General features: G+C 47.7%; 3 protein-coding genes across 3 annotated transcripts in view; all 3 read right to left on the bottom strand.

Annotated features, from left to right (window-relative positions):
• MMD (monocyte to macrophage differentiation associated) overlaps positions 1–13,102 on the bottom strand; it is a 45,957-nt gene extending 32,855 nt beyond the window's left edge. Inside the window, exon 1 of the mRNA XM_054846251.1 lies at positions 12,964–13,102. Within this exon, the coding sequence (XP_054702226.1) occupies positions 12,964–13,004 (41 nt within the window). The 5' untranslated portion in view covers positions 13,005–13,102. The remainder of the gene's footprint in view (positions 1–12,963) is intronic.
• SMIM36 (small integral membrane protein 36) lies at positions 13,058–13,342 on the bottom strand. The gene has a single exon (XM_054846258.1). The coding sequence runs from the start codon at positions 13,340–13,342 to the stop codon at positions 13,058–13,060; it is 285 nt and encodes a 94-aa protein (XP_054702233.1).
• TMEM100 (transmembrane protein 100) overlaps positions 13,090–13,376 on the bottom strand; it is a 62,698-nt gene continuing 62,411 nt past the window's right edge. Inside the window, exon 3 of the mRNA XM_054846255.1 lies at positions 13,090–13,229. The gene's annotated coding sequence lies outside the window, so the exon portion shown is untranslated. The remainder of the gene's footprint in view (positions 13,230–13,376) is intronic.

The following is a 13,376-nucleotide window of genomic DNA, read 5'->3' as shown; positions in this document are numbered from 1 at the left end:
CCATCACCCCTAGAAAAGCAGCAGTCGCCTGGCCCTGAAGCAGAAGTCCCATCCCAGGCAGCGTGAGCACGGGACTGCAGCACTTCCAGGAGCTGGGCTCTGTCCCCACGTCACCCGTGGTTCATCCCTACGTGTGGGCACAGTTCAGGGCCCACACGGCCAAGGAACGGACCCGCGGGTGGGAATCGTGCAGCTCCAGGCACCCCTCCATCTACCTTTGGGAAAGAGGAAAGCCCTGAAATCAGCATCTCCTGACCTTGTCCTGTTCTTACTGTCATTTCCATTAAGTGTGTTTTCTTCCACTTTGCATGTATGATTGCGTTGTCAGTTTAGACCCAGCTCCTGGAAGCCTTGCAAAGAGCTATATATATTGCAAACATGCACGTGTGTGTTTATGTATGTGTCCAGCCACACACACAGACAGGTGCCCCAGGGTTTGCCATCCAGATTTGATGGCAGAAGCGATAGAGAGGGGGGCAAAGACTGGGGTGATGTATACCAGCTGAAGATCTGGTCTATATGTTGCAACATACCTCATGCAAAGTAAACATGGCCTTGCATCATAAATCATAGGCTAGAGCCAAGAAATAGCTCAGCTGGAGAAATCACAGAATAAGGAGAGCACAAGCCTGTTCAGGTAAGAGAACTCTATCTAAAAACATGTCCTGACATATTCACAAGAGGAGGCTAGGTATTTTTGAAGCTGATTTTTTTTTCTTGCAACTCCCCAATCCTCTGAGCTCATTAAAATGAAGACACTGTAATTTGCAGGAGTGGCCAAGAGGGAAAGGTCGAGGAAGGACTTCTTTGTAACGTCAATTCTCAAATTCCAGTGAGAAGCACAGCACACAGCAGGGTTTTCATTAGGCCACTGTCAAACGATAAATTACTGCATTGTCAGAAGACAGTAGGACTGCTATTACCTTATATGCAAAAGGTAGTGAAGGAAAAGACCTGATGATTTATAGCTTGTGTACAAGTCTGCCTTCTGTGATGCACAGGTCTGCCAGAAATGAGATCTCTGGTCGACAAACACAAGGGTCTTGTTACCAGCAGCTGGCCCCGGCTGGGTAAGGAGCCACCCACGCTGCTGTATCGGTAACATTACACATCCCCTCTGCACGGGAGGTTTTGGGGGGTTCTATCCATAGGACCCCAGTTCCGAAGGTGTAAAGCTACTCAGAGAATGAGGTGTTTTGCAGGATACTAAAGTCTTCAAAAGAAGCAAAGAAGCTATTTTTGTTATTGCACCAAACCTTCAATAAAGCCCTGGGAACCCAGCGAACTCTCTGCTGAACAGGACGGTCACTCTGTTAGGGAGGGACTCGAGTTTTAAGTCCGGAGCTGCTGTTTGCCACTTTGTAGTTTGTATTTCATGGACAGACAGACGTCAGAGGAAGACAGTCTGATTAGACAAACTATTTTAGTTCAAATTTAATCAAATATTTGATTTCATTCATCCCACCTCCACTTGAAAAATGCCGTCTGTCCACTCTGAAGCATCCTGAGTGATGACTAAGAAAAAGCATTGCTCGAGGCCCTCGAAAGGAAAACAAGGGGAAGTGCTGTGCTCCCGGGTGCACACTCTAATGACACGGGGTTCGGGTGTTCATAGCTGTAGCTGCCCTTGCTTCTCAGGAAAGCTTTGCTCAAATCCATGGGTTGGTCCGGGGACTGAGACATTGTCTTTTAACTGTTAATTAGCTGGAGCAATTCGTGGTCATGTTGTTGTACAAAGAGCAACAAGGGGAGTGTGAAAACCGAGAGCCAGAGAGCTGCTTGACCTGAAACCAGAGATGGATGGCAGAAACACCCTGGCAGCACATCCAGCAGCCAAATTGCATCTTGACGCACGCTCTGAAGCACGGCAGCCAAATATTAATCGCGGTTGTACCCATGCAAGCGTGGACCTTCTCTCCTGCGTTGCATTTGCACTCATGTCACCCCGGGTATTTCCACTGAAATCCTGTTGAATTACCTCGAGTAACCTCCTGCCTGCAGCAGGGAAAGGGAGAGCAGAGCCCCGCTGGTTCACGCCTGAGTCCCCGGCAGCAGAATCTGGCCCCTGCAGATCTGAAAAGTGGAGCATGGAAAGACCAGTGATCTGTGGGGAGACACAACGTGCACACGGTGGGCCATACCTGCATCCCAGAACATGCTTCTGGAAAGATGACGCTTAGGACAGTAGTTGCTTTATGCAGTTGACTGTCAAATCATCTGCCCTGTCCCATGAGCTTCTGGAGGAGGGAAAGAGGGTGATCCGAGGTGAGGTGAACAATGAGAATCAAGCTGGGGTGACTTCTGTGTTGAATTCAAGATACTGTAATACAGCGTTAAAATAGAAGCACCTGCAATCTTTATACAACAACCTGTAATTATGTGCACAAAGACATATGTCTCTGTGTGTGTAGGTGTATGCATGCATTATACATTAATATGGGTATAACAATCAAAGAAGCTGATGTAGTTGCTTTTCTTTCTATATTATCTTTTATTAGGAGATATGCGTTATGATTGTTTCGATTTTTTAAATCCATGGCAAAACGTTAAAGCAGTTTCTGACTTCGCCACATGCCCCTTGCAGGAGCCTGTGCCGTGCCAGCAGCCGGGGCTGTACCTACAAACCTATTTCTCTCTCTCTCAAGTGTGGCGACCTTGCCCTGCTCCAGTCATCTTGGGCACTTGCTGTCCCCACCCCAGGTTGAAGTCACGATCAGGCACGCTGAGACTTTTAAGCCCAATGTGCCCCTTTGAACTCAGAGCTTATCTGAGCCCTCGTTGCCTTCTGGTGGGTTATTTTGCGAGTTCAAGACAGACATGATCTGGCTGACAGGGGTTTATCCATTAAGACAGAAAAGCTGGTGCCCTGTAGGAGCAGAGCTAATCTGACGGGATAGCACTTAAATCAAACGAGAGTGGTAAAATGCTTCTGACCCAAGAGGATGCTTTCGAGCCCTGCGCTGAACAGGATGCGGTGACAGGGAGCTGCCCCACGCTTGCGGCATCATCACACGCTGCTCCGACTCAGAGACGTACTGCTGGCAGCACACGTCCCACCTGGCCCTGCTCAGGACGTGCATTGCTGCAATCCTGCGGGGTCCGGGTGCTCATCCTGCGGGGTCCGGGTGCTCATCCTGCGGGGTCCGGGCGCTCATCCTGCGGGGTCTGGCCTCTGAGCACGCGCAGGTGCCTGCTGAGACCCAGCTTTTGCTCCACAGGATGGGGAGTACCTGGAGATCAAAGGGTGCCTTCTGCATCGCAGGCAGGTGAGACTGCTGCTGTACACCTGCCTGGAAAGCAAGTAATAGCAAAAAGCTGGACCTTGTCCAGACCTGGTAAGAGCTTTGCTAAGTGTGGAAACAAAGAGAAGTGCTTCACCCTTGTGTGATGAGGGCACAGCCTGGCCTTAAGTCGTTTTCCTTCATCCTTTTCGTCCCGTAAGCGTGCCTTGACTTCTGCTCTAGAAAAATGGAAATGATCTGGCTTCTTAACATCTGCTACTCCAGGTTACCCTGCGCGCTTCCCAGCAGAGAGGGCACAGAAAAACCACGGTCACAACCCGCCTCCTCCAGAGCAGCTGTTAAACAAAACAGGAAACGGCTGCCCTACAGCGTGACCGTGCTTTGAAGCTCTGCCCTGCGGGACAGGCTTTGGTAACCTGCGGCGGGAGGCTGGAACAGGCACCATTCAGCCCCCCCATGCTGGAACCTTTCTCTGCCCTCCTGCCCACTGCTGCCCGCTCCCCTCGGATGTTACACGCCAGGCTGGGGGTTCCTCTCTTCCACTGCACGCTAACAGAGCAAATAGGCAGCGAAATAAACCCACGCGTTCACCTTAAGCAGATGAAGCAGGCGAAGCATTTTCTGTTTGCAAAAGGGGAAGAGCGGCGAGTCCATCTGCAAAACCGTTTCCCATTAACCAGCCCGCGATAGTATCTTACATCCTCCTAATGGCAGTTTAACTGTCACCCCACAAAGCAGATGGACTTTTGTAATACTGAGAACACAAAATCACAGGAGGAGGGAACCCCTGGGACCTGCCACATTGCAAAGCTAGCAAGACAAAGTTAGCTGGAGGGAAAGAAAAAGGGTCCTTTGTCCCTTCAACTCTGCAGAGGTAGTAAGAGGAGAGCAGCATGTCTCTTCCCAGGCCAAATAACCCTGCCAAGACGGTTGCAGAAACACACAGACTTGACAATGATGAGCCGTATCTTCTCCTCCAGTTACGGCTTAAAGCTCCCACTTGTCCAAGCAGTTCTCTAACCTCTACCACAACAAATTGGTAAAACCCTCCATCCTCCCAAGGAACTCTTAAACGCCAGCACGTTTCATAAATACGTGTCCCAAGGAGGTGGTGTTAACGCTTCACAAGTATTTTGTCCGCGCCAGAATGAGTTAAGGTCGGAGTCTCTGTCCTGGCTTCGAATTTCCTGGCTTTCCCCTGTCTGCGTCACAACATAATTCTTTCCAGCCAGCCTTTTCCTCAGATCTTCAGAGTTAGCAGTGGGATCCCTGCCAGCTCTCCTTCCCAAAACAAACACGGAGCCTCCCGATGCCAAAGATTTGCCTTCAATTCAATACCCCAGGGACAAAACACTTGGCTTTACAAGCATTGCCCCGATTTTCAATTCTGCAGATGTATATAAATAAAAATGCAGCTTTATAGAGCCTTGTCTGCGCTAGAAGAGACTTGACGACACGTCCCTACAAGCTTTCTCTCTCCATTGACTGTAAATAGAGCTTCAATTAATTAAGGAGATTATTTGCCAAGTTAGTACACATAGTTTCAGCAAGCAAAATAAGACTTAATGTCAAATTACTTTTTCTTGGTGTAATCGTGTCTGCATCAGAGTTTTTGCTAGTAATAAAAACCCCACCCATTATTAAACCACCCTGGTTTCAGTGTAAATTTGGTCTAAAAAGTGATAAAATACTATTCCCATCTCAGTAAAAAACCTTTTCTTTCCCTCCAGTGTCCCTGGGTTCGCACCTTATCTGCCATTGTAACCTGCGTGCTTTGCCTGGAGGGCTGGAAATTGCAGGGCTGTTGGTGGCTGATGAGAAATGCTTCAATGGAACCGTTGTTGCCACAAGCCCTGTAGATCGCAAACCGCATCCCTGCCCTGCTCTGAGCTGGGAACCAACTGCAATTCAGCCAGATCCTCTCTGCTAAGGGACCTGTCCTTCAGGTCTGGACAGCTGAAGTGTGTGTCCCCTAGCAAGCCAAGGCAGCTGACGTCTTCTCTTCTTTTGGAAGGAAAACAAGCAGATTTCCTCTTTTTGAGGAAACCAGTATATGCCTTATATCAAGTCTGTGCTTAACATGCTCCGGAGAGGGGAAGAACATGCAGAGAATAGGAAAGAAATCACCTGCAATAAGCACTATTAATGTGTTTCCATCAAGTACTGGTGGTTTGGGTTTTTTCTGTTGGGGAGGGTAAGCGGTACACGCAGACATTAAATCAAGTGCTGCTACTCACAGATCTTTTTTCAATCCACCTTTATGCTTATTAGATTTGATATATGAATGCCCAATTTCCAGCAATAAACTTGAGGCAACTGACATTAATCCCTCAGAATTTTGGGGTTCTGTTGTGTCATTTGAAGAAGGCATAGGGGGAAGGATGTGCCTGATTCCTGCCTCCCCTCCCCTTTCTTGCAAGGTTTAGACCTAGAATTGGCCTGAAGTTGTAGATTTTCTTTATTTAAAAGAAGTGGTTGAGCTAAAAAAATAACATGAAAAATATTACCTAATGAAGTTATGCAAAAATATCGATGATTTAGGCAGTATCATTAATACAAATAGAGGTGGATGCTAAGCCTATATTCTTTGCTCATGCTGAAGTCAAGAGCAGTTAAGTTCAGTGTATTTTTAGGGTGATGAAGAGCTATACTGTGGGCCCAATAAACTTCAATACTGAAGGAGTGTGAAATGTGGGTGCTTAAACAATATGTCCGAGTCTCATATGTGCTCAGGAAGAGACACAAATATATAATCATTCATAATTAACAATATCTCTGTAGCATTGCCTGTGAAAGGATCTCATCTTCCTTCATAAATATTAATTAATTCAACCCAACACCCCAGTTGCATAACAATTATTACTGCCATTACCAGATGGAGAAACTAGGGCACAGTTGCATTGCCCACACAGAACATCTGCTGCAGATCTGGAAGGGACTGACCCATCCGCAGCCTGCGTTGAGCGATCAGATGCTGGATTCAGATGCCTCGTGACAAGTATCTGCCTCCAAAAACTGCACCCGGATTGTCACGCTAGGGTGGAAATGCCTCTCTGAAAGGTTAATGTCAAACAGTGTCATTGTTAGGGAGGGAAGCTAAGCAGCAGCATCTCCAAGGAAACCAGCAGACGTGAGGAGGAGGGAGCAAGGAGACAAAACCAGGAGTTGGAACAGAAGCTAGAGATGGCAGCCGTTCTGATTTTGCCATTTTTTATATTTCTGGTATGATTTTCTCTTGTTCAGTTAGAAAGCTTTCTGCTGTGAATGTCAGAGCAATTTATTTATAAACAATTTAGCTTTCTATCACTCAAGTATGAAGGACCAGATCTCTACCTCAGAGTCCTGACAGCTGCCCCAGGAGCCCACCTGCTTTCCTCCGGCAGCAGCAACCACCAGTAGACCCCAGCGTACGTCCTCCCATCCCTCACACCTTCCTCCTGTGCGCATCCTCGCTACGGCTCTGGCTGGCATTTCACCCACCTCTGAAACGCAGCGATTGCGGGTACAGGCTGCAGGAGTCCCTTAGGGACATCGGCAGTGCACGTGCATTTGCTGTCAACACCCAGACCCGACGGGACAGATTCAGCACGAGGAGTCAAGCACTTGGAGAGTCGCAAAGTCATTTGGACTGGAGCGGGACCAGGAGACACAGGCCAATGCTTCGCCTTATAAAAAGTACAAAGGCAGCTTGAGAGACTTGGGCTTGCAGGTTTTAATCCATCTAAAAGATGGCACGCTGGGCTGGAGGGCTCCCCTAAGCACAAAGTAGGATCGGCTCATGGCTGGAAGAACAGTATTTCCAACTAAACACCCAATAACAATTCTTATCTCTTGGCGTTCCCACCAAAGTGCCACCATTACACAAGCTGAATAGCTGATAATGCAGGGTGATGCAGTTCTAGGCAATAAAAATGTCTTAAGCTCTTCTTACAGCCAAGGGGTTTGACTTGGACGTGTTACTGTGCTTCTATACTTAGCGCTATCAGCAGATGAGCATTTGCACCATAAGAACAATGCGCTAATAGAAAAAAAAAATTTATCCCTTTTCAAATTTAAAAAAATTCACTGCATGGGAAGGAATTCTCCCTCGTGAATATGGGTTAGTCTGTCTGGACTAATCCTCTACTCATATGTAATGGCTTATTAGGGATTTAAAAAAAAAAATATTCAAAGGCTTAGACAGTATATTTACAGTGGAAAAGGCTCACATGAAGGATGTATTTTCAGTGAATGTAATGACACGTTTGATTTGAATTAATGTTGGAGAAATCTAGAAATCTGGTTTTTTTCCCCTGTTGTTTCTGTGAAACCCTTTAACAAAGGCTTTACAGAAGCAGTAATATGTAACTTTAAAAAGGCACTAAAGCCAACTGAAAGCAAGCCAGTGCAGAGCAAATTCCTGCTTCCTGCAGAACAGCAATAAATCCTCCCACCACCACACAGTTCCCTTCTAACCACAGAGCTGCAGACTGACAGACCACCACGATGACCATAGCTCACCCAAAGCAAGTGTCTTAAGGCTCTACGTCCATGGTTTCCCCAGATTTACTATGGCTTGTTCATCGACTTCTCCACTCCACCTGCTCGGGCCATTTTTTATTGGAGTATATTTTATTTTGTTTTCTTTGAACCTACTGGGGTTAGTGCATAGAGTGAAATTCAAGTGCAGCCCCTGCATGCCAGTTGTGTAGTCACCCCATTATGAACCACGCAAACGTCTAAGAGAAATCTCAGCGTCGAGGGCAAAAGAGCAGAGACAATTAATGCGGAGCAGAAACACATGGAGAGAAGCACAACGGGAACATGAGCTGCCCAAGGATGCTCCATAAACCAAGGGCAGAATTGAGAATGTTTCCTAAATCCTTGTCTACCCATCCAATGCTCTCCAACTCTTATTGCTTCTGAATAAATGTTAACACAGTTTTTACCAACATCATCTTCATCTGCAGACAGCACCTACTTCAAAACTGTATTTCTGTGCTAGGTATCCAGGCCCTAAAAATACTACCTGATTCTCTAGGCAAAACACATGCCTCCATAGGCACGGTTAAGATTAAGCAAGGCACAAATCCACGATGAACTGCACAGCGATGGGAAAGCCAGATACAGAGAATGTGCAAAGAGCTACGTGAGTGCTGCTCTACTGCAGCTGTAGATCTCCACAGCGTGACATCCCAGCACTTTCCCCACGCTGCCAGCTGTGGACCGGAGCTTGCCAGACCATGCAGATATCTCAAAGGGAATTATCAGTCTCTGCAGAACTTCCTCGCACAGCTCCGTTCGGTACAGCCATCAGCAGAGCCTGTTTTCAGGATGCTTTTTATACCCTGTGAACTCCAGCAAGGGATACGCGTTTTTCACCATACAGTTTAGGGAAAATAGCCGCACTGCTATGAGAATATTTGTGCCCATTTTCTCACAATGATGCTAAGGATGTGGCAGAGGACTGCACGCACTCGAGGTAATGCAGATTCAAGGGTGAATTCCTGCAAGCTTGGGCTGGTAAAAGCCCATGTGTGTGCATTTACCCTGCCAGTCATTAAGTAAAGCATGGGAGCAGAGACCTCCACAAAGCAGCAATTTCACTCGCAGTGACTTGATTACTTGCAATTCTTGTACATACCCAAGGGCACCCTCACTGCTTTAATACACTATTATTGGTTTAGTATAGACAAAGCTTTAAGAAAGCCAATTTATTCCTATTGGGAAGACAAAGTCCTTGATGCACTTTAGTCTCTCATTTTCTGGAAGGGGATTTTACCCACTGTTTAGAAATACTATCAGGAGGAAAGTGTCATTTGCTGCTTTTACCTCCACGTTTCAGGGCAGAGTCCACCAACTCTATCACAACTGATAAATCCCCTTACAAGTGAACACCGTGCTCCTACAGACTGCTCCCCTGCCTGCAGCATCCCCAGGCACCGCCTGCGGCTCTACAGCCCCACTTCCTAAAGCTTAAGCAAGAAAACTTGACCACGCCAAAATTAGCAACTTTGCCATTGAGTCCCAAGGAGCCCAGAGGCTGTGGCTGGTGTACACAAAAGGTTTGCTGTTAGAGAAAACTACATATCTGGAGAATATTGGCTATCTAGAAGTATTTATTAGCATGGCCTTGCAAGTCTCTGCGTCTGCATGTATTACTGTATTTGGGTTGTGTGGCAAGGTTTTGATAGCAAGGGGGCTGCAGGGGTGGCTTCTGTGAGAAGCTGCTAGAAGCTTCCCCCATGTCCGACAGAGCCAATGCCAGCCGGCTCAAAGACAGACCCGCCGCTGGGCAAAGCCAAGTCCATCAGTGACAGTGGTTGCACCTCTGGGACAACATAGTTAAGAAGGGGGAAAAAACCCCACACAAATGCAGCCAAAGAAAGGAGTGAGAATACGTGAGAGCAACAACTCTGCAGACACCAAGGTCAGTGCAGAAGGAGGGGCAGGAGGTGCTCCAGGCGCTGGAGCAGAGATTCCTCTGCAGCCCATGGTGAAGACCATGGTGAAGCAGGCTGTCCCCCTGCAGCCCGTGGGGGATGATGGGGAGCAGATGTCCACTTGCAGCCTGTGGAGGACCCCACGCTGGAGCAGGTGGATGCCCAAAGGAGGCTGCATGGGAAGCCTGCGCTGGAGCAGTTCATGAAGAACCACAGCCCATGGGAAGTACTCACGCTGGAGAAGTTTGTGGAGGACTGTCTGTTGTGGCAGGGACCACAGGCTGGAGCAGGGGAAGAGTGTGAGGAGTCGTCCCCCTGAGGAGGAAGGAGCAGCAGAGACAACGTGTGATGCACTGACCACAACCCCCATTCCCCATCCTCCTGTGCTGCTGGGGGAAGGAGGGAGAGAAATGGGGAGTGAAGTTGAGCCCAGGAAGAAGGGAGGGGAGGGGGGAAGGTGGCTCGAGATTTGGTTTTATTTCTCATTATCCTACTCTGATTTGATTGGTAATAAATTAATTTTCCCCCAGTCAAGTCTGGTTTTGCCCATGACAGTAATTGGTGAGTGATCTCCCTGTCCTTATCTTGACCCAGAAGCCTTTTGTTATATTTTCTCTCTTGTCCAGCTGAGCAGGGCAGTGATAGAGCGGCTTTGGGGGGCACCTGGTGTCCAGCCAGGGTCAACCCACCACAACTGCTTACATCAACACAGTGGCAAAGATACAGCAGACGTGTGATGGTATTGTTATTTACATGACCTTCATTAAAAAACTGCAGAACTTTTCTGCTGGCATTGTGGCATTTTATATGACATTTCACCATCAACAAAGAAAACAGCCGTGCCATGCTCTGTGATACTTCTGAGCTCTTCTTAGTCCCCTTCCCAAGGTCATCTTAGCAAAGATTATTTCTGTTCCGTAACACGAAGGATCCCTTATCACCGAGAAGGCTCCTAGCATGTTAGATGATATATGAACACACAAAAAGCTTTAAAGAGCTTACAAGCTGAAGATAAGGCAGATAGGAGAGCCCAAGGAAAGATTACACTGCCCTGCGTGGGTGACAGGGGCCGTAACATACCAGCAGCTGAAGTCACTGCCAAGTTTTTCCAAAGCAGCTACAACTTGCAGTTAACTAATTGCACTTTTTTGGTGCTAAATAACTGAAACAAGACATCCAACATAATGATTTCAGTATGATATGTGGCAGAGAATCATGCCACCAACTTCTAATTTATTACCAGTTTCATCACATCAAGGGTTTTACTCAATCCCGCACCTCTTGGGAGCCTTCCTTCCAGTTCTGGCTTCCAGAACCAGGCGTATCTGTAACCTACAGGGGTGCAAAGCACAGCTTGAAAACAAAACTTGGGTTCACCCTCAAGAATTTAGAAACCCAAAGAAAAACCACTAACCATTCTGGCTGCTTCTTTTAAAATACAGATAAATAAAAAGTTACTCCATTATTTTGAGATTTCTTTGCCAGTGCCAGGATGCTCTGGTGGCTGATGCATAAATCAGCACGTCTGGGGATGTAGCACAGGCGGCTGGTTACTGCCCAGCTGGAGTACAAACCATGCAAGCCATACAACAGCTTTCTTCACCTGCGGTTCGAATTCGCTGCAGTTTATTTCTGCAAGTATTTAAAATGCCTGTCCTGAAGGCATTAGGACCTCTGCATCCAGTGACTCATCCACGACACTTGACGTAGACAGGTAATAAATCTCAGCGTGTTTACTAAAGCTTTCTATAGGACGCCGAGTACTTCACATTAAGATGATGTAAAATAGCATACGGGACAGACACCTGCAACTGTGTAGGTCCAGTGCTGTCTTTCCCTTAATAACCAGTTAAAATCCACCAGTTAAAGAGCAGCATATACTACTCAAGCACTGTCTAGAGGGACACAGTAGCCTGGCGTTAAGCATCCCATCTTAGGATTTCAGACAACAGATTTCAGTTTTTTGCTCAATCATGGACATGTTTGGGTAGAACAAACCAACTTAAACCACAAATTCCCTGCAGCAAAATTAGTTTTAAAAGCTGGTTTGGCCACCAGTGACAAAGTGTCTCTGCCAGCACGGAACACAGCAGGGACCGACCCAGGCAGTGTCTCCCCAGCTTCTCGGGTGGGTTTTGCAGCCCAGGCTGACGGGGCAGAGCAGGACCTGGGCTGGCTTGTGCTTGGGGACAGCTACATATCACTGCAGCCACTTCTGTGGCTACAAGATCAACTGTCTCTCTCCCTTTGTGCTTCACCTGGAGGACAAGGAAAACATTTCCCTTCTTTTCAAGAGACGTGAACTTAAGCCTACCAAGCACCAAAAGGAAGAAACCAGCAAGATGCAGAAGAAACCTGTAGCCAAAAAGGCCTTTAGCTTATAGCTCCCAAATTATGGGAAGAATAACCAGAGCTGACGCAGATAACGTCACATTTACTGGAGATACAATAACGGCCTTCATGCGGCCCAGCTGGAACACAACACAGCTGAAGGAAGGCTCGGGGGCAAGAGGTAGGGTCAGACACGTGGAGACACACATCGAGAGCCAGGACACAGGTCGCACTTGCTGCAGAGGGTCAGAAATTCCTGTTTCAGTGGGGCAGATGGTGGCGATGACTCACATATTGCATTACTGGTAAATTTACCCCGCTTCACTCTTTCCCTGGGGCAGGAGGCACTGTACCCAGCTTTTCCAGGAAGCATATTGCATCCTGTCAGGGGATTTCTGCAGGGCAAGGGGTACTCTGCCCGGTAAGAGCAGAGCTCATGTTCTACCTACAGAAACTAAGTGCCAAGCCAGGCTAGGCACTGCCCTCTGGGGAGCTTACAGACAACATGGAAAGTATTAAATTCTGATGGGAGCAGCAGCTGGCTTCTATCAGGCACTATCTCTATCCTTTCAAAACCCTTAGCCTTTCTTTTCTCACTGGAGAGATAAACAGCCTACCAAGGTCATTTGCACTCTGCCGACCGAGGAAGATGTGCCGATACTGCAGGGCAGTGCAGCTCAGCCCATCAGGGGTGGGATGCTGTGCACAACACCGTGTTCCTGCAAAAATAACAGTACCACGCACGACTCAGGATTAAACCAAGGCCCTTCTTCAGTGCCTGAGTGGATAACAGCGTCACTGCTTCCGACTGCCAGTGGGCTGCAAGGCAGCAGCAGCGTAAATGGAAATTAGTCTCTTTATGGATTGCAGGCAGGACTGCAAGGCTGTATCAATGCAGAACACAGCTGAACATAAAATGACCCCCTTGGCAATAGCACCGTATCAAATAAATTGATGTCTCAACTTACCTTGTGAATGCGTTATCCTTTTGCAAACGGAGAGTAAACATAGCAGATGAGGCAAGCTGATCGGCAGAAACCGGAGCTCCGAGGCAGGGTCCCCTTACACAACAGTAGTCCTTTTCCCCGGCAGGTCAGAGGAGTTTTCGTAGGCAGAGACGAGCCCCTTTGCCCAGCGGGTGCCGGGGGAGCCCTGCTGCATTACCACCAGCCGGATCGGAGGCTGGGTGTCTGCAGGGACCTCGGGAGCATATTCCTTGCTGGGATCCTTCCCCCTGCAGTCATAGAGCACACAGGAGATCAGGAAAACCAGAAGCAAAATAACGTAACTAGCTACCAGAATGATGAGATTCAAGGTAACAGGGTCAATCTCCAAATAAAACTCCATTTGGTCCCATACTACGGAGTGCAAACCCAGAGAA

This window comes from Grus americana, chromosome 18 (genome assembly GCF_028858705.1).
Source record: "Grus americana isolate bGruAme1 chromosome 18, bGruAme1.mat, whole genome shotgun sequence".
NCBI classification, from domain to species: domain Eukaryota; kingdom Metazoa; phylum Chordata; class Aves; order Gruiformes; family Gruidae; genus Grus; species Grus americana.
Note: the sequence above shows the minus strand (reverse complement) of the source record. Positions and strands in the feature narration are given on the sequence as shown.

Excerpts from the sequence above, each read along its gene's own strand:
- SMIM36 (XM_054846258.1), bottom strand. The coding sequence starts at position 13,342 with ATGGAGTTTTATTTGGAGATTGACCCTGTTACCTTGAATCTCATCATT.